At 41.8% G+C, this 27,355-nt stretch overlaps 1 protein-coding gene across 1 annotated transcript in view; it reads left to right on the top strand.

The window, feature by feature from the left end:
- CDK14 (cyclin dependent kinase 14) overlaps positions 1-27,355 on the top strand; it is a 505,722-nt gene that overhangs the window by 4,910 nt on the left and 473,457 nt on the right. The window contains exon 2 of the mRNA XM_037890727.2: positions 13,871-13,902. Within this exon, the coding sequence (XP_037746655.1) occupies positions 13,871-13,902 (32 nt within the window). The remainder of the gene's footprint in view (positions 1-13,870; positions 13,903-27,355) is intronic.

The raw sequence follows: 27,355 nt of genomic DNA, 5'->3' as shown, positions 1-27,355 counted from the left end.
TCATGCGTGACCAGGAGGTGGGGATGAAGAGGCTAGCCAGAGCCCTGCCGCTCAGGGGCTGACAGCTGGAGCCCGGCACCCAGGCTCAGGCTCTCCTCTCACCCCGCCCCCTCCCAATCCCTCACCTGGAGGTGGCAGGGCTCTGGCTGTCACCTCCAGGGTGGCAGCAGCAGCTCAGAAGCAAGGGTGACAATGGGGCACTAAGTCTGCTGTGAAAATTGATATTGACAAATATCACTTTTCACATTGCCTCCCTTACTTATGAGCTGCTGCTGGCACATCCCTGCCTTCAGAGCTGGGCGCCTGGCCAGCAGACACTTCTCTCTGCTCTGTCTTGAGAGCTGGGTGGTGGTATACGTACTTGGGGGGGGGGGGAGGAGGGAGGGAGGGAAGGGGTGTAAACAACTACAGTACAAAGAAAGGGGGCCTGATCAAATAAGTTTGAGAATCACTGGTTTAGATAATATTTAGTCTTGCCTCAGTGCAGGGAACTGGACTAGATGACCTATCAAGGTCTCTTTCAGTCCTACATTTCTGTGATTATTTTTGATGTGGTGTCTAAATCAACTAGTATCTCATTTTTAGTTCACACAAATAGCATAAGAATAGTCGTTGACTGCAGCCAAAAGGGGGAGCAGAGCAGCTTGGGAGGCATGCAAAGGTGTCTTAATTAAAGCTGTCTTTGTTCTCCCATAATTCAGAGCTGCTGAGCACAAGAGTGGGCCCCTGGCTGCTCTAAATTACGCTGTTTGCCAATGGCCCTAAGTGGCAACCTCGGATCACTGGGTGCAGACACACCTAATTCCCCTTGTCATGCCTCTTACCCTGACTGTGGAGATGGGGGTAGGCTCAGAGCCATTATGCTCTTCATTATGCACTGTCTCACCAGAGGATTCCCACACAGTGGTCTGATCCCATTGTGGCTGGCTCTGCTAGTTTTAAAGTTGCTTTGTGCCAGTAGTGCAATGTGAAGTGGCCTGAATGTAGGAGAGAATGTGGCATGTAGTGTCCTTGTGATGTGAATCTACTACAGTTACATCAAGAGGATGCTAGACCGTATACTGGTGCCGTAATTTTTGGTGTGTGTATTGCAAATCAACTCCTTACAAACCCTAATATTTAAGAACTGCAGGCTTTTAAATGGAAGAAAGTATCTGAATCCAGACAACACCTTTCCTTTGTCTTCCTGTAACATTCATATTTATAAAGGAGAAAACGATGCCAGGAGGAATGCTAAGTTCCAAGTTTGGAGAAAATATTTACATCCGCATCATAAATCCTGTATCCCCATATGAAAATAGTGTTTGTATAATCACACATGTCCAGAGCTAGTAATATGCTTTTTAAAAAATAAAAAGCATAATTATGTATTTGGTGGACCTGATTGATCAAGTAGATAATAGTTAAAATATATAACCATGGAAGTTTTGCTTTTTAAGAAAACCAAGACTAAGTTTTGTTTTTTTTTTTTTAAAATGGGTGTCTAAAGTTAGCTTCTTAAATAAAGCCCTGATCCTGCAAAGACTTAAGCACAGGCTTAACTTAATGTATTGTGAGAAAGTCCCATTGACTCGAAGTCTTTTGCAAGATCAGGGCCCAAGGGGGCTAACTTCCAAAAAATTTATTTCCACTTGAGTCTTCTGAACATTGGGCAGACGTGCTGTGACTTGAGTCCAAGCCCCGTCACTGTATAGTGTGGTGCAGCTCAGGCTGTAGACCCCTGTCAGTCTATTTGGTGAAGTATGGACATCTTAGCACAGCTGTCAGATGCCGGGTCCAGCAATTGTAAGCCCAGGTTAACAATGCAGTGCAGACAAACCCATTGAGCCTGATCCAGAGTTCACTGAATTCAGTAGAAAGACTCCAGTTGAGTTTATTGGGCTTTGGATCAGGCCTTACCGAGGAGCTTAAATTTAGAACCCTTTTTTTTAAAACTTGGTCCAAGTAAATTAAATATACAAAGACCCAAGTCTACTAATAAAATGCTTTGGCAATAGTAATGGCTATTATAAGGACAGTGACTGTTTGTATGTGCATTATCATACATTGATTCTTTGGGTTGGCATCAGCATGTGGGGCAGTTGCCTGAGCTTACTCTAATACTCGGGTCTTCTCTTAAGAACATAAGAATGGCCATACTGGGTCAGACCAAAGGTCCATCAAGCCCAGTATCCTGTCCTCTGACAGTGGCCAACGGCAGGTGCCCCAAAGGGAATCAGACAGCTGCAGCAGCACAGGAGCCAGCAAACAGAGCTGTAAACAGCGGAGTTTGGATAGGAGCTCTGTTAGAGGAGAAGGTATTTGTAGGTGGTGGTGGTTTGGTTTGGTTTGTGTTTCCCAGATTAACAGGATTTAGATTGGGCAGGCTATGACAGATACAGAGGCAGCAGTGGGAGTGACCGAAGTAGTGGAAGACACAATGAAGATGACTGGTTGTGGAAGCTGCGGTATGTACATGATCCTGGAGGGGGTACCTGAAAAGAGTTTCATCTGCATGAAGTGCCACCTGATAGAGCTGATGGAAGAAAAGATCTGAGGATTGGAGATACAGGTGGAAAGTCTGGTTGAGTTTAGAAGGGGGTTCGAGCAGATTATGGAGCAAAGACATGAGGCGGCTGAAGGGAAAAGCTCAGACTTGCAGATGGAAGCAGGACCAAAGAACTCTGAGGGGAGATTGCTGGGTGAAGAAAATGGACAGTGGAAGCATGTGTCTAAGAGAACCAGGCAGAGGAAAAGACGGGCGAGTGAGGGAGAAATAGAGCTCAAGAAGAGGTTTACAGAGTTGGAAAGTGAAGAAGGGGCTCAGCAGGTGGTCATTGAAGGTGAAAGGGCAAGGAAGAAGAGAAGAGCGGTTTGTCCTATAGGAAAAGGGGAAGAGTCAATGGAGACTACACCAAATATGAGCCACAGGAGGATACAGGATGGGTTGAAGAGGATTACAAGGGAGAATAGGAATGGAAAGAACTTGCAGCCAGAGGGAACAGGGGATAGACCAGAGAATCGCACCATCACCAGAAAAAGGCAGTTCAATGTGATCGGGGACTTCTTACTGACAGGCCTGTAACCAGAGCTGATCCAGAGAACAGAAGGATGTGCTGTCTACCAGGTGCTAAGATACGGGATGTGGACCTGAGGTTGAAGAGGATCCTAAAGGGAGCGGGAAGAATCCACTGATCGTCCTTCATGTGGGAACAAATGATACCGGTAGATTCTCGCTGGAACATATCAAGGGAGACTATGCCAGACTGGGGAAGACGCTGAAGAAAATCGAGGCTCAGGTGATCTTTAGTGGGATTCTGCCCGTTCCTAGAGAAGGGCAACAAAGGTGTGACAAGATTATGATGATCAACAGATGGCTCAGGCAGTGGTGCTATAAGGAGGGCTTTGGGATATATGGCCACTGGGAGGCATTCATGGACAGAGGACAGTTCTCTCGGGATGGACTTCATCTGCGTAGGGAGGGAAATAGACTTCTAGGATGGAGGCTGGCACAACTGATTAAGAGAGCTTTAAACGAGGAATTTTGGGGAGATGGTTGGGAGATGTCCAGGTAATCTCCACGCCGGATTTTAGCATTGAGAGGGAAGAAAAGGAAGTAAGAAAGGATACAGCTGTGGGTGGGAGAATGGACATAAGGAGGAAGGGCAGTGTGGATACCAGTCTATTAGGTCATGCTGGCTGTAGAATGTCCATGCCTAATCGGGTAAAGAATGTGAGTGAAGTGAAACAGCAAAAATTAAGATGTTTGTACATCGCTGCGAGGAGCCTAGGTAACAAAATGGAGGAACTAGAGTTACTGGTGCAGGAAATGAAACCAGATATTATAGGGATAACAGAAACATGGTGGAATAGTAGTCATGATTTGAGTATAGGTATTGAAGGGTATGTGCTGTTTAGGAAAGACAGAAATAAAGGTAAAGGTGGTGGAGTAGCACTGTATATCAATGATGAGGTAGACTGTAAAGAAATAAGAAGTGATGGAATGGATAAGACAGAGTCTGTCTGGGCAAAAATCACACTGGAGAAGAAAACTACTAGATCTCCTCCTGTGATAGTGCTTGGGGTGTGCTATAGACTGCCAGGATCTAATTTGGATATGGATAGAGCCCTCTTCAATGTTTTTAATGAAGTAAATACTAATGGAAACTGCGTGATCATTGGAGACTTTAACTTCCCAGATACAGACTGGTGGACAAGTGCTAGTAATAATAATAGGGCTCAGATTTTCCTAGATGCGATAGCTGATGGATTCCTTCATCAGCTGATGGATTCCTTCACTAGTTGCTGAACCGACCAGAGGGGATGCCATTTTAGATTTGGTTTTGGTGAGTAGTGAGGACCTCATAGAAGAAATGGTTGTAGGGGACAACCTTGGTTCAAGTGATCATGAGCTAATTCAGTTCAAACTGAACAGAAGGATAAACAAAAATAAATCTGCGACGAGAGTTTTTGATTTCAAAAGGGCTGACTTTTAAAAATTAAGGAAATTAGTTAGGGAAGTGGATTGGACTGAAGAACTTATGGACCTAAAGGCGGAGGAGGTCTGGGATTACTTCAAGTCAAAGCTGCAGAAGCTATCGGAAGCCTGCATCCCAAGTAAGGGGAAAAAATTCATAGGCAGGAGTTGTAGACCAAGCTGGATGAGCAAGCATCTCAGAGAGGTGATTAAGAAAAAGCAGAAAGCATACAGGGAGTGGAAGATGGGAGGGATCAGCAAGGAAAGCTACCTTATTGAGGTCAGAACATGTAGGAATAAAGTGAGAGAGGCTAAAAGTCATGTAGAGTTGGACCTTCCAAAGGGAATTAAAACCAATAGTGAAAGGTTCTATAGCCATATAAATAAGAAGAAAACAAAGAAAGAAGAGGTGGGACTGCTAAACACTGAGGATGGAGTGGAGGTTAAGGATCATCTTGGCATGACCCAATATCTAAACAAATAGTTTGCCTCATTCTTTAATGAGGATCTTAGGGATAATGGTAGCATGAGAAATGGGAATGAGGATATGGAGGTAGATATTACCATATCTGAGGTAGAAGCGAAACTCAAACAGCTTAATGGGACTAAATCGGGGGGCCCAGATAATCTTCATCCAATAATATTAAAGCAATTGGCACATGAAATTTCAAGCCCATTAGCAAGAATTTTTAATGAATCTGTAAACTCGGGGGTTGTACCGTATGACTGGAGAATTGCTAACATAGATCCTGTTTTTAAGAAAGGAAAAAAAAGTGATCCGGGTAACTACAGGCCTGTTAGTTTGACATCTGTAGTATGCAAGGTCTTGGAAAAAATTTTGAAGGAGAAAGTAGTTAAGGACATTGAGGTCAATGGAAAATGGGACAAAATACAACATGGTTTTACAAAAGGTAGCTCGTGCCAAACCAACCTGATCTCCTTCTTTGAGAAAGTAACAGATTTTTTTTAGACAAAGGAAACGCAGTGGATCTAATTTACCTAGATTTCAGTAAGGCGTTTGATACGGTGCCACATGGGGAATTATTAGTTAAATTGGAAAAGATGGGGATCAGTATGAAAATTGAAAGGTGGATAAGGAATTGGTTAAAGGGGAGACTACAGGGGGTCATACTGAAAGGTGAATTGTTAGGCTGGAGGGAGGTTACCAGTGGAATTCCTCAGGGATCGGTTTTGGGACCAATCTTATTTAATCTTTTTATTACTGACCTCGGCACAAAAAGTGGGAGTGTGCTAATAAAGTTTGCGGATGGTACAAAGCTGGGAGGTATTGCCAATTTAGAGAAGGACCGGGATATCATACAGGAGGATCTGGATGACCTTGTAAACTGGAGTAATAGTAATAGGATGAAATTTAATAGTAAGAAGTGTAAGGTCATGCATTTAGGGATTAATAACAAGAATTTTAGTTATAAGCTGGGGACGCATCAATTAGAAGTAATGGAGGAGGAGAAGGACCTTGGAATATTGGTTGACCACAGGATGACTCTCAGCTGCCAATGTGATATGGCCGTGAAAAAAGCTAATGCGGTCTTGGGATGCATCAGGCGAGGTATTTCCAGTAGAGATAAGGAGGTGTTAGTACTGTTATACAAGGCACTGGTGAGATTTCATCTGGTATATTGTGTGCAGTTCTGGTCTCCCATGTTTAAGAAGGATGAATTCAAACTGGAACAGGTACAGAGAAGGGGTACTGGGGTGATCTGAAGAATGGAAAACTTGTCTTATGAAAGGAGACTCTAGGAGCTTGGCTTGTTTAGCCTAACCAAAAGAAGGCTGAGGGGAGATATGCTTGCTCTCTATAAATATATCAGAGGGATAAACACCAGAGAGGGGGAGGAATTATTTAAGCTCAGTACCAATGTGGACACAAGAACAAATGGATATAAACTGGTCATTGGGAAGTTTAGACTTGAAATTAGACTCCATCAGAGGAGTGAAGTTTTGGAATAGCCTTCCAAGGGACGCAGTGGGGGCAAAAGATCTATCTGGCTTTAAGATTAAACTCGATAAATTTATGGAGGAGAAGGTAAGATGGGATAACATGATTTTGGTAATTAATTGATCTTTAACTATTCATGGTAAATAGGCCCAATGGCCTGTGATGGGATGTTAGATGGGGTGGGATCTGAGTTACTACAGAGAATTCTTTCCTGGGTGTCTGGCTGGTGAATCTTGCTCACATGCTCAAGGTTCAGCTGATTGCCATATTTGGTGTCAGGAAGGAATTTTCCTCCAGGGCAGATTGGAAGAGGCCCTGGGGGATTTTCGCCTTCGTCTGCAGCATGGGGCACGGGTAACTTGCTGGAGGATTCTCTGCACCTTGAAGTCTTTAAACCATGGTTTGAGGACTTCAATAGCTCAGACATAGGTGAGAGGTTTATTGCAGGATGGGTGGGTGAGATTCGGTGTCCTGCATTGTGCAGGAGGTCAGACTAGATGATCATAATGGTCCCTTCTGACCTTAATATCTATGAATGAACAGACAGGTAATCATCAAGTGATCCATGCCCTGTCACCGAATCCCAGCCTCTGGCAAACAGAAGCTAGGGACACCATTCCCAGCTAATAGCCATTGATGGACCTATCTAGCTCCCTTTTGAACCCCATTATAATATTGGCCTTCACAAGACCCTCTGGCAAGGAGTTCCAGAGGTTGACAGTGCGTTGCGTGAAAAAATACTTCCTTGTGTTTGTTTTAAACCTGCTACCTATTAATTTAATTTGGTGGCCCCTTGTTCTTGTATTATGAGAAGGAGTAAATAACACTTCCTTATTTACTTTCTCTATACCACATATGATTTTATAGACCTCTATCATATCCCCCCTTAGTCGCGTCTTTTCCAAGCTGAAAAGTCCCATTCTTATTCATCTCTCCTCATACGGAAGCCGTTCCATACCCCTAATCATTTTTGTTGCCCTTTTCTGAACCTTTTCCAATTCCAATATATCTTTTTTGAGGTGAGGCGGCCACATCTGCATGCAATATTCAAGGTGTGGGCGTACCATGGATTTATATAGAGGCAATGTGATATTTTCTGTCCTATTATCTATCCCTTTCTTGATGATTCCCAACATTCTATTCGCTTTTTTGACTGCTGCTGCACCGTTACAAGTCTTCATGTAATGGTGACTTGAACTGCCATACATTTTTATCTTGAATTACATCTGTTTTGGAGTTTACACCTACTGCTTTTCCATGTTTTTGAGTATATGCTGTATTGCAACCTTATCTCTCCATTTCTCTTTCAGTAATAAATAAAAGGACCTTTTGGTTCCCTTGGGCTCTTTGACCTGGTTTTTGATGCAAAAGTTATGTTCTGATATCAGTAGTGCAGTGTGCTCCACAGGGTAGAAGTGCATTTAGGTAATTTTGTTGTTAAAATAATCCTTACTCGTGAAATTGTTCCACATACAGCTGGTCTGATATTTTGGCCTTCTTGCTAATCCATACCATTTATAGGAAAAACATTCTAATATACCAGCATGGGGTTTGGACTTAGTCACTCCCGTACGACCCATGGCCATATGCAAAAAACCCCCTCTATATTTCAACAACGTACCAGGAAATTCAAAGTTTAAGACTGACATTCTTAACCCATACATTGAGGCTCGCAAGAGGAAAGCAAAACAGCTCTAGAAGGAGCCTTAACAGTTAGTTTAATGGCTTTTGTTGTTTGTGGCCTTACACCTTTTTCTGGCAATTTCCTGGTGAGATGAAATTGTTAATACCATATTCATGTTGGTCTAATCTGAGTTCTTTTTCATTCTGGAACCTTCCGCTCCCCGACCATAGGCTGAATTCCTGGTATGGCTTGTGTATTCTAAAGAACACTTTTGATAGGTGAAAAGAACAGTCTTCCCTTTCTTGTTTTTCACTGTAGCTTCTTCATGGGCTCTGGATGGTATTTTTGGATAATAGGGTTAAATGTGTAGTAGCACAGTGAGCGTAACTGTGTGAAAAATTATAAAATGTTTAAACTGTGTTTGAACTCAGGAGTTACACATACCATAACCCACTAAAGCAGTGAAAGCATAATGTATAGTTATTATTAGGAAATCAGTATAATACTGAAAATTTTTTTCTGTAATAGATATTAGTGGTATAGGGCTAACTACACTCCAGAAATTAGTCACCAAACATAATAGTTTTCATACTATAAAGCCCTAATTCACAGTTATCACAGAGAGTTTGTCATATCAAACAGCCCTGGTTGATAAGAACTGTGTATATAAATCTGAGGTCCTCATTCACTGATTTTTCATGTTAGTATGCGTAACTGTTAACACTGTTAGCAGAGCCCCTTGAATCTTGGGGGGCAGGAGGGGATGTCTTCAAGACCTCTCCAGTTTTTCGATTGTATTGTTGTAGATGTAGTACTATGACTTTGTGGTGGTTTGCACTGTGCAAAATATGTTAAACAGTGATCAGTTGTTGCCCAGAAGAAAAATGTAAGTATATTAATGCAAATGATTTCATTTTTAGTGGTGATAGTAGTTACCTAGAGATCCTGATCCTTGGGTGTGTCGGAGCTCTACTTGGTGCACCTGGTGAGGGGTGGAGCCTTAAAACCATCTTTATGCTCCCCTGATCCTCAGGACACATCCAGGGACAGCTTCAGACCCTGCACAAATCAGAGCAGTTTCAGGAGCCATTATGTGCGTTGGGATCATTGCAACACAGTGCACTTCAGCCACTGCCTCTGGGGGTTAACGGGGTGGCATAGATCTGACTATGCTGGCTTTTCCCACCCTCTGTAGCTGTGGTCTGGCCCATACTGTCTAGCGTACCCGCTCTTGAGTAACTATTTCATTGTTGTGAAAAATGTCTAATGCCAAATTGCCCTTCCCTCAACTTTCATCCTACAAGAACTGTCATTTGTAGTCTGCTGACGGCCAGTGTAGATCTGTGGTGTACTGAAAGAAACGCATACTGTTTCTGGGCTGAACTCAGTATTCTTAAATCAGTTGCACAACTAATAGTTGTTCAGTGCAGAAGTTCAGAATTCGCTGCCTGCTCAGTCTGAAATATCAGAAAGCTTCTACCAGTAGAAAGGACATCTTGGTTGTAAAATTTATTACAGATACACTTACCAAAAGATTGTGATATTCTTCATGATATTCTAAGAAATGTAAATAGTTAAGTAATGCTTAGTTTCTTTAAAGATACAGATTTCTGTTGACCGTTTTGTAGCTGTCTCTGGCTTGGCAAACTAATTTGACCCTCTGTGAACAAAGTCGTATTTCCTTGGTTTGATAAGGAAAAATATGGAATCCACTTAAATTAATAGACTATATAGTATGCTAATCAGTTGTTTAAAAGAATCAAGTCAAATCCTTGTGTCATTAGTATTTTAACATCATATGAGGATTGATGATTAAATATGTATCAAAATGAAATAACTGTAAGATGCATAAATTATTAATTAAAGGCAGTGCTTAAAGCAGGGGGGGTGGATCGCAAGGCATTGAGCCAGTTTGCATACGGGGGCATGCTCTAGTCTAAAGCACTCTTACCAAAGCTGCTATTCCCAGATTATGATAGACCCCCTGTGCACACATTTTTCAGGCTACTTTAAGCATTGATTAAAGGCATATTTTGAAGAAATTTATGATCTAGTTCTTTTAAAACAAATAACTTAAGACATCTGCTAATGCTAGTGTATGTAGTCTAGCACCAAAAATGTATTTTAAGGGGCTTGTTCAATCAGTGCTATTTTATTTGTTTTTTTTATGCTCCTATTCTGATTTCCAGCTGAAAAAAAATGAAAGAAAACATTGTATGTTTTCCGTGCACTAAAATAAAAATGTTGGTGTTGTAGTTCTGAGCATTTAGTGTATCTGCTTAATGGGAATTTAATAATCAATATAAAGCTTATGACTTCAGCTGATAAGAATTCACATAGTTTACAAATTCACTTTTAGGTATCTGAGCTATTAACATTTTTATTTTCAGAGCCATTTTATTGTAAAAGTTATCATTATGATGAGGCAATAACATATCATTTGTATGTAACATATATGGTTGTTGTATGAAATCTGCATTTTAGTGATTCACCTTTGGAGTGGCCATTTTATAATAGGGTTGCCACCTTTCTAAGCGCAGAAACCTAAACACCCTTGGCCTGCCGCTTCCCCGAGGCCGCTCACTTCATCAAACAGGCCGCTGCCCTGCCCCTTCTCCAAGGCCCCACTCCCGCTCACTTCATCCCCCCCTTCCTCCATCGCTCGCTCTCCCCCACCCTCACTCTCATTAGGCTGGGGCAGGGGGTTGGGATGTGGGAGGGAGTGAGGGTTCCAGCTGGGGGTGCGGGCTCTGGTGTGGGGCTAGAAATGAGGGGTTGAGGGTGCTGGAGAGGGCTCTGGGCTGGGGTAGGGGGTTGGGTGTGCAGGGGGTTCAAGGTAGGGGCTCCAGCTGGGCGGCGCTTACTTCAGGCAGCTCTTGGAAGCAGCCGTGTCCTGTTCCTTTGCAGAGGGGCCAGGGTGCTCTGCCCGCAGGCGCCGCCCCCGCGGCTCCCATTGGCCACGGTTCCTGGCCAATGGGAGATGTGGATCTGGCACTTGGGGCAGGGGCAGCATGCAGAGCCCCTGTGGCTGCACCTGCACCTAGAAGCTGGACGTGCTCGCCACTTCCGGGAGCTGTGCAGAGCCAGGGTAGGCAAGGAGCCTGCCTTAGCACTGCTCTGTTGCCAACTGGCCTTTTAGCAGCGCAGTCAGCAGCGCTGACTGAAGCTGCTAGGATCCCTTTTCGACCAGGTGTTCTGGTAGAAAACTGGATGCCTGGCAACCCTAGGTCAGATAGCTATTTGTTAATTAAAATTTCATTCTCAAACTGAGAATTGTCAAGGGTTTTAGTTTTACTGGCTAAGAAAATCCTCATATTTTGATTTCTCTATATAACAATTCTTAAATATCCATTTCAGTCAAAGTTAAAATACAATTAAAGGTAAAAACAAGCTAGAAAAATATCCAGAATACAGCATAACTAGGGTTGCCAGGTGTCTGGTTTTCAACTGGAACACCTGGTTGAAAAGGGCTTCAGTCAGCACTGCTGACCGGGCTGTTAAAAGTCTGGTTGGCAGCGCAGCGGGGCTAAGGCAGGCTCTCTTCCTAGCTCCGTGCGGCTCCTCGGAAGCAGCAATATGTCCCTTGCCTCCTAGGTGGAGGCGCAGCCAGGGGGCTCCGTGTTCTGCCCCCATCCCAAGCGCTGGCTCTGCAGTTCCCAGCCAGTTGCAGTTCCCAGCCAATGGGAGCTGTGGGGGCAGCATGCACCGCGCAGAGCTGCCTGGCCGTGCGTCTGCCTTGGAGCCCAGGGACATGTTGCCTCTTCTGGGGAGCTGCCTGAGGTAAGCACTACCTGGAGCCTGCACCCTCACACCCTCCCACTCCCCAACCCCCACACCGGAGCCCCCTTCTGCAAACTCCTTCCCAAAGCCTGCACCCCAGCCCTGACCCCCCTCCCACACCCAATCTCCCTTCCAAAGCCCCCACCCTCTCCTGTGCCCCAACCCCCTGTCGCAGCCTGGAGCCCCCTACTATACCCCAAACTCCTCATCCTCTGCCCCACCACAGACCCCACACCCCAACCTCCTCCCCCAACCCAGAGCCCCTTCACACACCCTGAATTCCTAATTTCTGGCCCTCTCCCAATGTTATTCGTATTGCTTGCCAGCCCATGATTCAATTATGAGACTTGTAACATTTGGTGTTTTTGTTGAAGCCCTAGCACCTGTAATCCTGTGATTACATGAGAATTCAGATTCATTTTGTCAAGTTTTTCTCCACTGATTTTTTTCAAAACATGACTAAAGTGCCCCCTGCAGGCTCAAAACCCAAAATCAAATTAAAAGAATGGAAAATGTGTATATATTCTCCTAATCTCATGACTTTTTGGGGCCTGGTTCATGCTATTTGAACACGTGGGGTTGTCAGTGCTGCAGTGTATAAACTTTTTGTCTTTACTTCAGTCATTATTTCATTGCAATAAAATTTACATTTGATACACAAAGTACAGTGTACTCCCCAGACTACTCAGCAAAACACCAATACTGTTACTTAGTGTAAAAACTAGATAAGTTGTTTTCAGGCTGTAAGTAAGACATGTTCTCTGCCCCAATGAGCTTGCAATGTAAAGGCAAACAAAAGACAAGACCTCTGGGCCTTGTTTGCATTCGGAAAAATGGGGCCGGTAATTCACCACCCGTGGTAGAAATGATAGAAACTGTAGCACAGGCAAAACAGTAGCGGTGTTTTGTCTGACAATATAGTAGTAAAATGCCTGAGCCCTAACTAAACTGAAGCTTCCACCATTGCTACCTCTGATAGATTTATGGGTCACATTTTCACCAGTGTAGACAAGACCCAAGAGGAGATGATTTGAGGGAATGATTTTATGGAGGAAACCGAGCACTAAGTGGAAGAGGAGAGGAGGATTGTTCCAGATGTTGGGGCAGCATAACCTCTACAATTCTCACCATTCAGCTGCTAACTGTAAACATATAAACCCGTGTAAAAATACTCCAATCCAGCAGTACTATGGCTTGGTTCATTTTAACTGTTCAAGGTAGTCACCAAAGAGCAAACTCATGGAGGTAGTGGTTTTTAATTCATTTCAGAACGCAGTTTCTGGATGATCTGACCACAATATGTGCATAAATTAAATAGATCCATTAGCCTGCAGGCTGATACAATTCCAATAGCGAATTGAAGAAATTAACTTAATTTACATTTCAGTGCAGGTATCTAGTAGGCTCAATGAAACGCTTCAAATGGATTAGCCTCTGTCAGAGCTGCAAAACTGCTCACACCATTTTTTTCCGCCTTGGCTTGCTGCTTCACACGCCAAATCTCTGTCCTATCTTGACTTCACCTTTGGCTGATAGTGTATTTGCATGCAATAAACATTATCATAGTATGTGAGATCTGTGCTGTCATCTTAATGTAAACCATAGAAGAGTATAATGAATGCTGGTCATAATGCATGCTCTGTTGTATTGGAAATGTTGAGTTCTATATGAACTGAATCTATTATGGTGTATGTGATAGGTCTGCTTTACACATGGCTTTCTGCAGTTCAGTCAGACTCTCCTTGAAGTGTTTTCATGCTCAATAGGAATTAAAGTAAAAATTTGTAGACTCCTATTTTCCTTAACCTGAGAGGACAGCTTGATTTACATATTTATGAAAAATATTTCTCAGATACATGCTGTGCAGTTCTACATTCAATTTACAGTTTCATATTTTGATTATAAAATTGTTATTCAGGCCAGTCTGTTCTTTCCTGTTACTACAGAAAAAGGTTACTCTATTTTTCTCTTTTTATTCCCAGAGTTAATTATTTTATATTCATTGAAATGCATGACATAATAATTTCTTTTTTTTTTTTTAATTTTAAAGCCTTGAAGAAAGAAGATAGCAGCCTTGATGAGGTAAGTTAAATATCTTTGTACCTTACTTAATCCAGATATGTTTAATTGCTACAGATTTCTTGCTAATGTTAAAAGTAACTTTTGCTTTATCATATTAGTGTGCATATGTGTACATGCATATAATCTGAGTATCTTTTCACCTCCCTAATGACTATCAGATGAGTGTTTTTACGGAAGACCTTGAGCTGAATGCTCGTTTCTATAAACATATTTTATGCGAAGTATTACATTATGTTACATAGTGAGAAAATGCTTTACAGAACTGAGCCATTAGTGGTTTTTATAATAAACAGTATATACATATTTATATAAAAGATATAAACTGAATATCTTTTGAGGGAACACGTCATACAGGACATTGCTGTTGTTGGGTCCTTGGCATTGGTTGAATAAGTAGTATGCTCTGGTTAGACCTGAAGCTATGATTAATCCTCCTTTAGGAAGTTATTCACCAATCAGTTTTTATACAAGTGGTGGCACCAACACAGTAGAGCCAAAGTTAAATTGTGTGGGGCACAAAACATACAATATGATTTAAGACTCTCTTAATTTGCAAGACAAGTGCAGACACTTGGTGATTCGTGATGCTTGTTTCTGGTGGAAATGGGGTTCAGAGTATGTTATCCTGGACTACAAGATTTATTAGTGTGAGAAATTGCCGGTAATGTAATCAATCACAAGTCATTGCTTTACATTTCCTTCTAACCACATAGATGGAGATGAATAGCAGCATCTCTTCCTTTCCATGAAATAATCTTACAGTTTCTGGCTATTTGTATTTTCTTCTGTATTATATTCAGAGTGTAAGGACTTGGATAATAATTACCTTGCTACGGCATAGGCAGCGGTTATGTTTTTGGTTTGAACGGAAGGTACCTCACTGTTTAATGGCCTGATCCTGAAATAAATGAGTGAGGAAGCACTAGGTGCTTTTCACTTCATTGGTTCAGACTTTAGGGCCAAACATAGGTGCTGGAAGTAGGAGTGCGGGAGGTAGGGTATGGGGTGGATATGCTGCCACACCTGTCTGGAAGTGGTTTCTGTCATATACAGGGTTTACAGTTTGGTTCAATGGATCTCAGCACTGTACAAATTGTTCTAGCACCCCTGGGGCCAGATTTGTTTTGTCCCGTTCGCTCAGGCTTTGTACCCATGAATAAGTGTTGTAAATGGCTCTGGAGTAGAGGCAGTGTAGGCAGGTCAAGCTTTGTTAGAACACTAAAGGAATCCCTAGCTCAGAGCCATGGCTAAGATACGATAGTTTTTAGAACATGGTTCTGGCACAGGTGGGCCCCATCCACAACAGCTGTCCACATAGTGTTAGAACGTGGATCACCTGTAAGCGAATTGCAGCTGTTCGCTGGTAAGTATGGTGGCTCGGGCTGTATCTACACTACGCGCTAGGGGTGTGATTCCCAGCCTGTGTAGACATACTCTCACTAGCTTTCAGTTGACCTAGCAAAGCTAAAAATAGTAGCGTGGGCAGCAGTGATATGTGCTAACTGCCCTGTGCACAAACCTACCTGAACCCCTGGGTGCTCCTGGGGCTGCTAGCACATGTCACTGCTGCCCATGCTACTGCCTCTCCTGTCCTGTTCTTAGTGTGCTAGCTCAGATGAGAGCAAGCGCAAGAATGTCTGTGCAAGTTGAGAATCCCCTCCCTAGTTTGTAGTATGGATGTAGCCTGAGTCCTTCGGTTTTATCAGAAATCTGGCACGTTTTGTTGCTTTGCTTCTGGTGTCTGTAGGAGGCTGAATTGTTTGTAATAAAATTGACAGGATGTTCTTGTTGTTTTTAAATGCAATCCACATAAGCAAGAAGAAAATGCTTTATCAATAACTTGCCTTAAACTAGAACTTGATTTTGGAAGGAACAAAATCCACCTGTTAAGTATGAAGCACTTTCAAATCTTAAAGGAAAGCAAATTGCACATAGCACCTGTGGAGGAGGCCTCATATACAGCTCGACAGTGTTTCTTATGTGTCTGGGTTTCCATTTGTACAAATGAGACCGTTTCTACACATGCTCTGGTTGAATTCAGTGTGTACGTGGCAGGAGTAATATATTTTTTTTAAGTAAGTCTTTATGGGAGTCTGGCTGATCAGTATATGGATTGCTGCAGTGTTAGCGAGAGAAGGCTCATGGAGAGGAAAATAAATGAGAATCTTTTCTTTTGTCCCCAGTATGCATACAGAAGGGGTAGGTGTGACATAATTGTCAATATCTGTCCCCTCGTTATTTTTGGGTGACATTTTGCAGAAGAAAAGTGTGTGTATGTAGGTAATCGTAGGATTGGAAGGGACCTCGAAAGGTCATCTAGTTCAGTCCCCTGCACTCATGGCAGGACTGTGTGTTATCTAGACCATCCCTGACAGGTGTTTATCTAACCTGCTTTTAAAAATCCCCAATGATGGAGATTCTACAACCTCCCTAGGCAATTTATTCCAGTGCTTAACCACCCTGACAGGAAGTTTTTCCTAATGTCCAACCTAAACCGCCCATGCTGCAATTTAAGCCCATTACTTCTTGTTCTATTCTCAGAGGTTTATGAGATCAATTTTTCTCCCTCCTCCTTGTGACAACTTTTTATGTACTTGAAAACTTATCAGTTATTAACCGTTAATATAGAATGACAACAGCAAAAAGTGTAAGTAATCCTCTTCAGACTCAACACAACAGCTTCTATCAATTACCTATCCTAAAATATAAATAAAAAGAAGGTATGTGGCACAGCCGAATGTAATTTCTCCTTTTTCTGACAATTTTCACTAAGGAGTATAAAACAATCTTTAGCAATAACTATATACCCTGTAACAATGACATATTTTCCTTTGAGAACTAATACTTCAAAGAACAGCAGCAGAGCAATTGACAATCTTAAACTGTCCCAAGAAAATCTCAAGACAGTTTCTGAAATGGGTCTTTGTGATTCTCTCACCACCAGCATCTTCTGGCTAATGGGCATAGTACTGACACTCGTGAAGGGATATAGCCTTACTGAAAATGGTCGGGGCAAGAAGCATAAATACAAGGATGTGGGGAAAAGAGAGAAGGGGCCAGTTATTATTCAAGCACCCTCCAGTCCATGCTCTAGAATGTGGGAGATAGAGCACTGAAACAGTAAAGCTAGTTAGCATGAACCATCCTCTGCCCGAGCAGCTGAAACACTCCCTCTCCTGTTCCCAGCATGGAACTAAAGGGTGTTTTGTATTTTTGTCCACAGCATAGATTATCCCTGCATGGAAGAGAACCAGCTTATGAAGTAGGGATCATACCATAGCCACCGAAGGGTTTGAGGGTGGGGCCTAAAAATATACTGCACCTCCTATTTAGACCTTAGCTCAGTAGGGAAAGGTTTATCTAGGTTTTAGCCTTCTGTGGTATCCGTATTCCTTTCTAGCCCTCCATAATGTCCTCTAGCAAAAGCAGGGTAGCTGAGACCTGAAATTTCAAGATAAAAGCATCCATTTGAATCTGTCTTTACACATCTTAATGGAGTGTTTCTTTTGCAGCTCACTTTTAAAACTGCTTGCTACAGGCATACAGCCAAGTTCGTGGCTACATGTTGTACATACACTTGGAGCTTGCTCGTTCTTTGTCTTTTGAGAATGATGGGAAAAAATAAGATACTCAATAGATTCACTGCTTGTTCTACATTTGGATACAGTAGCTCAGCTATATAGACTACTGTGGGAAACTTCTCCCCTTTGAAGAAAAAACTGCTAAAATTATATAAAACATAATTGCTTTCTGTGGGATATGAAATCAATTTCTCTAGTGAATTAAGACCAAGAAAAGTCAAGGACAGCAAAGCGTATGAATACATTTTGTGGGTCGTCTTGGTTCATCGATTAAATTTCGTATCTCAGAAACAGAAACGTGTTTAATTTTTTCTGGAAGCCTTTTAGTACTGTTTCTGGTGCAGGTAGGTCTCTCCATAGGCAAATATATTATAATGTATGCCTGAAATAAAGTTGCAGAAAAATTCTGCAGTATTTGTCACTTTTGTTTTGTACCTGAACTCTTCTTGTTACTGTTGCTATGATGAAACCAAGTTTTTACTCTTTAAATTTAAAGTTTTCTGAGCATAGAGCAGATCTTGCTCATGTTGGCAGCAATCCATCAAAGTACTTAAACTCCCATGTAACTTTAAATGTGTAAGTAGTCCCATGGACTTCTTGTAAGCCCTTCTTCTGGCTTATTTGTGTATGTAACTGAGTTGGTATTGGCCCTATATTTGTCACGGCTCAGTAATGTTCATAATACATCCAGATCCTAAAAGTATTGAAGATTGACCTCATGGTGTTTCGCAATGAAAACACTGTAATAACTTATTTTCATGTTGCCCTGTATCTTTTTTTTTTTTCTCCCCCAACAATAACTACCATTGGCAGCTATAAGCTACACATTCCTGTGTATGTGTCTTCTGCCAGTTCCTTTTGATATGCAAATCTCAGACCACTCAGAAGCTGCATCAGGATCACTGTGGCTGTGGATTTATAAATCCTTTCTTTTAGGAGCCTGGTCCAAAGACTGTTGAAGTCCCATGCAAAGACTCCCATTGGCTCAAGTGGGCTTTGGATCAGGTACTTAAGTCTTCTAAAATTTCATTTGAATATTTATGATTGTCTTGGTTTCTAGTTTTGTTGGTGGACTAGGAGTTGGACGTTCGCTTTCATGCCATCTTCTTGATTCCCAAAATGCTATTTCTTCTTGCCCGTGCCCTGTCTCCCCCAGAAAGAGGGTTCCAGTGTAATTGAAGGTACAGTTGCCCTCCCTTTGAAATCCACCTGAAGTAAAGCGAGGGAATTGCTTTTCTCTTTTATCATAGGTTCTGACATGGAGACTTCATTATTATCCTGCTGTTTGTCTGCTCCATTCTTTCACAAACTTCAGTATATTGCTTCATGTTTATATTGCTGTCTCAAATTGCTGATAAGACCATTTGAGAAAATGTCATATGCAAAGAGGTAGTCATGGTCATTTTTAGCTTGTGAGCCTTAGTTCCATTGACTAGCAAAGAGGTCGCCTACAGACACTCTGTTTAGATTCACAGGTTTTTAGTCATGCATTTCTAGGCAGAAGGGACCACTGTGATGATTCAGTTTGACTTCCTGTGTAGCACAGGCTGCAGAATTTCACTCTCATTCTGCAGCAATGGGCATTTTCTTCCCCACCAGAAAAGTGAATGCTGTCCAGCCCTGTAACCTGTGGCTGAACTACAGCATGTGTTTTAGAAAGAGATCCCGTCTCGATTTAAAGCCTCAAGTGATGGTGATGAATTCATCACATCCCTTGGTAACCTGTTCCAATGGTTAATTACCTTCGCGGGAGCACCTTATTCCAATTTGAGTTTTTTTAACTTAAACTCGCAGTCATTGGATATTGTTGTTCCTTTGTCCCCTAGATTAGAACCACTTAATACAATTTGTGTACAGTGTGTAACCTGGAGGGTTCTTAGTCTTCTTTGACAAGCTAAATAGATATCATATACTACACAATGAGAGTAAATTTTAAAAAAACTTAAGTCTGTATTCTTTTGAGAAACGTATTTTAATATCTACAAATATATTCAGCCAAAACATTACATGAAAAACTGTTTCTATGGCATTTCAGTTGTGTTGAGGGAATAAATCAAAGCGCCTCCTATATAACTGTGTCAACTGAAGCAGCTAAGGAAGTCCAGAGGCCTAAATAACTTAATAGAGGGAACCTCTGAAAGAGATTAGAGATGTTAATTATCTTTGTTAGCGGCCAAACTTGTAGGAAGGTTCCTTTTCCTAAAGCCCATTAGGAAAATAAAATACAAGTAACTTTTTGAAGATGGGTTAGCACACACGTTACAAATCTTTTTGGGAGGGAGAGGCGCATTTGAGTTGCTTGGTTTGCTGGTAGTGGGCAATAGTGAATTGTATTTCTGCATTTCAATTATGTTTGGGTATTTTGCTATATTTTTGAGATTGTGAAAGGCATACCTGAGTATCAGAGCTCTTTTATTAGGTGTTGTTGTCCAAGCTTCTTGATCTTGAAATAATCCCACCAATGGAAGGAAATATAGACAGCAGTCTACTTTACTTCACTGTTGTTGGTTTTCTTTGCTTTATATAGTGGAATATTGATTTTTACACATGAGCAATGTTTCGTTGGTATAAAGGAGGTTAGTCTTGTGACCCTGTGCACCAGAATGCGTGTCTAGAGATTGAGTTTGAAGAGTGAAAAGGGATGTAGTGTAAGAGCAGATCTGCAGCGAATAGAGAGGAAGATGAATTTGAGTGCAGTATGTGGAAAAAGTAATGGTAGAATGGTAATGAGGGAAACCAAAATATAATGAAATAGGATTTTTTTAAGTGACTTTTGGCATAAGGAGCTGCCAAGGTTCCCTGGAAGAGAAGTGTTCTGATTGCATGGGATATCTTTGTCCTTCTGGAGGGCAGTGGCTGGCTTATGGAAGCAGAAGCATCCCATGCTCTCACTTTTAGGAGAGGTGGGGGGGGGGGTGGTATCCTAACTATACAGAATTTGTTTCTTCACTCCCAGGATTGGAGAGTATCTGTTCGTAGAATCCAGGAATAGGGAACACTTGCTTAAATGTGATTAATTGCCAATGAGCCCTCTGCACCTAAGACCTAGGAAAGAGTGGGATTTGTGTGTCTTGGGAAGAACCTGTGGTATGAAAAGTTTAGGTCATCTTTTGCCATCTTCCCTCTTAGGTAGGCTGGGCAGATTTAGAAGACTGAAATTTATACAAGATTTGGCTTGGTTATCCATTGCCTGATTATTTCATGCATGTTCACAGAGGTGTAAACTACGGTGACATATGGTGGTTGTTCTGTTCAGCCTACATACTTGAACAATGCCCAGTAAGGTGGTTAGAATAAGCATTGTAAGCATAATATTTACGTGGCCTGACAACTTGGTAAATGACCATACACACAAGATAGAGTTGCAGTTAGATATGTATCAAACCTACCTTTCTAAACGTAGATAAAGAATCTCATTCTGAAAGCCTGATTTTGTGTTGTCTCAGCTGAGGTTGCTGAATCTGGGCCCATAGGATAAGAGAGGAGGATTGTCCCAGACTGCTCCGACAAAGAAGATGAGAGGAGAAAATAGTCTTAGGCAGGTTAAAACACAAGCAGGAACAAGCAGCTTGGAATAATGCAAAATAATGCATCTGTGGGAAAACATTATATGCACTTGCTTTAGAAATGAGAAGCCTGGTAATATTGAATAGCAACATACACTACAGCAGTTAAAGAGGCCCATGTGAAGTCCTTATATCACACAGCAAGGAGACAGTAGTCTCTGGGTTAAACTAGCAGAAGTCAGAAGGGATGTGCAACTTGTGCATTCCATTAGAGTCACCTTAGGGTGCTCCCTTCTTCTGGTGTGTGTGGGTGGGAAGGGGCAGGGAGTCCTCATTTTCTCAAGTGACCTCTTCAATTTCTGCCAGGGGTTCTATGGGAAATAGGCTGATGGGAACTTTCTTCCTCCCCCCTTCCCTCCCTCTTCTCCCCCCCCCCCCAATAATTCTGGTAGTTATTCCTTCTCCTCCCCAGCCACCAGTACTTGCCTTTAGGTCTGCACTGGCTCCCCAGTGGAGGAGAGTTTGGCAGCAACTTGTGCTGCCAGACTTATTGACAATGGTGGCATGTGCCAGGATCTGGAATCATTCTGGTGGGGTCTGAACCTGGGACTCTGCCTCTTTTGCTATCACTGTTCCTGGAGCTATTGTGATTAGTGATGGGAATAGGTACTTACATGATTGGTGTAACAACACCTACAAATAATGTTGCATAAGTCATATCCATTCTAAAAGGTCATTTTTAGGGGCTTAAACTTGGCAGGTTCTCTTCTATGCCAAGAGTGTGTTGTGTCGTGTCGTGTGTGTGTCTTGGGTGGGGGTTTGCAAAGTTTATCAAGAATGGTTCAGGTTTCATTGAAAGTGAAGGTGGTGGTAACGGTGGTGGTAGGGAATGCTCTCCCCTCTAGAACAAGTCTTGCAACCTTTTGTTTGATCAGCTGTTGTGGTTCAAGGCAGAAACTTGAAATGGTCTAGATGTGCCATTTTGGTGAAAACTGGTTGCTATTTGTGAAAGTTATAAGGCCTGAAAAAAAGTTTGCACATTCTTACTCTGTCTTGTAATGCAGTCACATACTGATCTGCCAATATTCTGTCTGTTGTGTGGATAACTGGGGGATTTCTTTTCCTTTCCCTGTGAGAAATATATTGTATGTGGAAGAAGCAGGCCTCTGAAAGATTTGTCTTTTCAGTCTAAGGGAATAAGTGGAGTCCTCATAATACATGTCTTGGACTGGTGGTACAAGGGCTAATAACCAGAAGTGACCAGAGGACAAAAATGCCATTTCACGGCAGTTTTCAAGGTTTCAAAATTTGGTTTTATTCTGCATTGTAATGAAACCAAAACATTTTGAACATTTTTGTGAATATGGATTTGTGTCAATGTTGGTCTTTTCAGATCAAAGCCTGAACCTTTTTGGAAAGAGGTGTATGGGTGTAACCTGGTGGTTTGGGCACCGGTCTGGGATGTGAGAGATCCAGGTTCAAGAGTCTGTCTGTCTTTCTCTCTCTCAAAAAACATTCTCAGTGAAAACTTTGTAAAAAGTGATACATCCCTGGAAATGTTTTTGTTTTGACAACATTTTATTTAATTGAAAATGTGCTAACCAGCTCTACTAATAACTGAATTATTGGGATAAAATTAAAAAAAGTTTAAACTGAGGTTGACCATCAAGAAAAGTTTGACAGTGAGATCAATTAGGTCTCGACCTTCAAATATGTCCATTTGACTTAAGTAAAAGGCAGCTGATGAGTATGCATTCAGGTGTTTTTAGGAAGTAGTCTTAAATTGTAACAAGTGCATCATTGTTTTGGAGGATGGTGGCAGATGCATTGTAATAATGGAGTTGTTACATGTTTTAATTGGCATGTTCTGTAACTGTCAGATCACTTTTCAATCGTAAATTATTTTCACACTACAGAGCAAAATAGTTAATAGTCAATAATATAAATTGTTCTTTTCTTTCTTTAAACTTGTTGAATACAGGATGCCAGAAGGATTTGTATTACAAACTGGACATAAATGGCCTTAGCTCAATTGTTTGAATCCTTTGTTGCGAGGCTGCACTTGAAACAGTATAATTCACCCTAACTTATTTCAAAATTAACAAATTATGGCAGAAGGCAATTAAAAAAGAAAACTTCTTGATTTTTATAAAATAGTATTAGAAAACATTTAATACTTCACTGGCCATTCTAAGAAATAAACTGTAGACATTTCTAAGTTATTTTGACATGTTCTGTAGGAAGAGATCTCTTCTGACCGAGCAGTATATGCCACTAAAAATAAAAGAAACACTCAAATAAATGCATAAAAATCAGAAAGAAATCCAACAGTTGAGTAAGTGCTGAGCAGTGGAAATCAGTCTGAATCCTTCCTTCTCTGGGGGAGAGATCTTCTGGGGATCTGTCCAAGGAGATGGGATATTAACCCTGTAGCCTTCATTCTGAAAAGGCTTATGAATATGGATCTCAAAGGAACACTTCCAAATAGAATGTATTTCTAAGCCCACTTTCCTCATTTGTGTGTGTGCCTTAATTATGTTATCAATGTGCCTGTTACTGCAGGTCAAACAAGAACATGTGCACTCCACAGATGTGGACTCTGAATGTTGACTGTTGGCTCTGTTGTTGTTGTGATGTAACGCTTATGTAAACATCCTGGTTGTGTTGCGTCTCGCTGTCCTTCCCTTCCATCCTCTAGCTCTTTCTGTGTCTTCGAAATTCAGTTCCATGTCTGTGAAATTCAGTGGTGAGAAAGTGAAATGTTTAGATGCTAGGTCAACATTTTAACCCATCCGTCTCGTCAGAACCCATTTCAATTGTTTAAAGTATTGTAACTTACTCTATTCAATGAGGTGATTCATACATTTCACGTTCCCAGTTATTGTTGCTTAATTTAAATGTCCATGATGGCTAGGCTGAGAGCTTATTAACGAGGCTGAAGTCTGCTGTTCTTTGATTCCTAACTCCGTTAGAATCCCTTGACACGGGGGCAGGGCTAGGTCAGGGAGAGCTGGGATTTAAAAAGCTAGCTCCTAAGCAACAAGAGAAGCTAGCAAACAGGAGAATTTTGCGAGGGAGTTCAGAGAAGGAGCGTGAGAGGCAGATACACCTAACATTGTTTGGCTAACAAGCATTATCTAAATTTAGGCCAACCCCTTGTCTCCTTGTCAAATTCCCTCCTCCAACTATGCAAGAGTTTAAAAAAAAAAAAAAAAAAAAAAAAAAAAATGCAGGCAGAAGTCCAGCAACACAGTGGGGACTATCCAGTTTATTGCTCTGAACGCAGCATGTACGATTACCTGCCATATGGGCAGGTTGCTTATGTATGCATTTGCTGCAAGCAACTCTGAGTACAGACTCTTGAGACCAGAGTGGCTGAACTGGAGGAATTAAGGGAGACAAAGCGGTCCTTAGAGAAGACTTGCAGGGACACAGAAGTGCAGTCCTACCCAATTCGGACAACCTCTGTGCTGTTGAGGAGGATGAAGGTCTTGGGGAAGGAGAACCTTAAGCTGGAGTGGAGAGAAATTATCTCATAGTTGGGACACTGCTTCCGGGTGATGTATTGGTATCCTTTCTCACTGAGGATACTAATCTGTGGGATGGGACCTCAGTTATTAGGAAGAGCCAGGTAATAGTAATAGGTAGTTGGGTTTGTGATGACCGGGAGGAGAACTGCCTGGTGAATTGCCTGCCTGATGGTTGTGGACCTCGGGAGACATGTAGATACACTTCTGTGCAGTGCTGGGGAGGAGCTGGTGGTCGTCATACATGTAGGTACAAATGACATGGTGAAAGGCAGGAGGCCAAATTTTGGCTGCTAGGTAAGAGATTAAAGTCCAGGACCTCCATGGTAGCATTCTTTGAAATGCTTCCAGTTCCACAGACACGGCCAGTTAGACAGGCAGAACTGCAGGGTATTAATGTGTGAATGAGACAGTAGTGTTCAGAGGAGGGATTTAGGTTTATTAGGAACTGGAGAACTTTTGGGGAAAGAAGGTACCTATACAGGAAGGATGGGCTTCACCTAGGCCAAAATGGAACCAGATTGCCAGTTTGTAAAAATTAAAAACGTCATAGAGGAGTTTTTAAACTAAGGGCTGGGAGAAAGTTGACAGATGTGGAGGAACACACGGTCCGGACCTCATCTTTAGGGGTGGACTTATTAAAGAAGATACATCCTATCCTCTTTACTAGGATACAGAGTAAGTTGATAAAATATAGATAGAGGCTGAAGAGAAATAGTCAAACCAAATAGAGTCCCATTTAATTACATCACAGGAAGGCAGACAACTGTGTATTGACAAATGTTGTAAGTACTTGTATACAAATGCAAGAAGTCTAAATATTAAGATGGTGTAATTTGAGTGCCAGGTATTAAATAAAGATATTAATGTAATAGGCATCACAGAAACTTGGTGAAATGACAATAATCAATGGGACATTGTAATACCAAATATATAAGAATGACAGAGTAGCTCACACTGGCTGGGGAGTTGCACTATATGTGAAAGAATGCAGAGTCAAATATAGTAAAAAATCTTAAGTGATTCAAACTGTACCATAGAATCTGTATGGATAGAAATTCCATGCTTACATAATACGAGTACGACAATAGGAATATACTACCGAACACCTGACCAGGATGGTGATGGTGATTGTGAAATGCTTAGGGAGATTAGAGAGGCTACAAAAACAGAAAACCCAATAATAAGGGGGATTTCAACTATCCCCATATTGACTAGGTATGTCTCTACTCAGGGTGGGATGCAGAGATTAAGTTTCTAGACACCATTAATGATTGCTTCTTGGAGCAGCTAGTCCTGGAACCCAGGGAAGAGGCAATTCCTGATTTTAGTTCTAAATGGAGCATAATCTCTGGTCCAAAAGGTAAATATAGCTGAATTGCTCTGTAATAGCAACCATAATGTAATCAAATGCAACCTCCTTGTAAGGGGGAAAATGTTAAAGAAACCCACCACAGTACCATTTAACTTCTAAAAGGGGAAGTACAGAAAAATGAGGAAGCTAGTTAAATGGAACTTAAAAGGAACTGTCACAAGGATAAAATGCTTGCAAGCTGCATGGAAACTATTTAAAAACACTATGAAAGAGCCTCAGATTAAATGTATACCCTCAAATAAAAATCAGAAAAATAGTAAGAGGACCAAAAAATGCCACCATGGGTGTAAATAGCAGGTTAAAGAGGTGGTTAAAGGTAAAAAGGCATCCTTTAAAAACTGGCAGTCAAATTCTAGTGAGGAAAATAGGAAGGAGCATAAATTCTGGCAAGTCAAGTCTAAAAGTATAATTAGGCAAGCCAAAAAAGAATTTGAAGAGCAGCTAGCAAAAGATACAAAGTAATAGCAAACTTATTTTAGTACATCAGAAGCAGGAAGCCTGCCAAACAGTCAGTGCGGCCACTGGACTATCAGGTGCTAAAGGAGCACTCAAGGAAGACAAGGCTGTTTCAGTGAAGCTAAATACATTCTTTGCATCAGACTTCACTGTATAGCAGGGTTTCTCAAACTGGGGTCTGTGGACCCCCTGTGGGTCCATGAGGGTACTCCAGGGGGTTCCAACGCAGAACAGCTGTTCAACGATGTGCAGGAGGTGCTGGGAGTGAGAGGGAGGAACCGGGGATGGAGCACGCTTGGGGGAGGGGCAGAGGTGGAGCGGGGGGTGGGAAGAGGTGGGGTGAGGCTTTGGAGGAAGGAGTGGAATGGGAGCAGGGTGAGGCCTTGGAGGAAGGAGTGGAGTGGGGGCAAGGCCTGGGGCTGAGCGGGGGGCTTGGGATCTGTGGAAAAATTTTAAATCAAAATGGGGGTCCTCAGGTTGCTAAAGTTTGAGAACCACTGCAATGATGTGAGAGAGATTCCCACACCTGAGCCATTCTTTTTAGGTGAGAAATCTGAGGAACTGCCCCAGACTGAGGTGTCAATTAAGGAGGTTTTGGAACTAATTCATAAATTAAAAAGTAATAAGTCATCAGGACCAGATGATATTCACCCAAGAGCTGTGAAAGAACTCAAAATGAAATTGTGAAATTAGTAAGTGTGATATGTAACCTATTGCTTAAATCAGCTTCTGTACCAAATGACTGGAGGTTCGTTAATGTAACACCAATTGGGAAAAAAAAAAAAAAAATGCTCCAGAGGCAATCCTGGCAACTACAGGCAAGTAAGCCTAACTTCAGTATCAGGCAAATTGGTTGAAACTATAGTAAAGAACAGACTTATCAGAAGTATAGATGAACATGATATGTTGGGGAAGAATCATCATGACTTCTGTAAAGGGAAATCAAGTCTCCCCAATCTGTTAGAATTTTTTGGGGATGTCAACAAGCCTGTGAACAAGGTTGATCCA

Source organism: Chelonia mydas, chromosome 2, assembly GCF_015237465.2.
Source record: "Chelonia mydas isolate rCheMyd1 chromosome 2, rCheMyd1.pri.v2, whole genome shotgun sequence".
Classification (NCBI taxonomy): domain Eukaryota; kingdom Metazoa; phylum Chordata; order Testudines; family Cheloniidae; genus Chelonia; species Chelonia mydas.
This window is presented reverse-complemented; position numbering and strand designations above follow the sequence as displayed.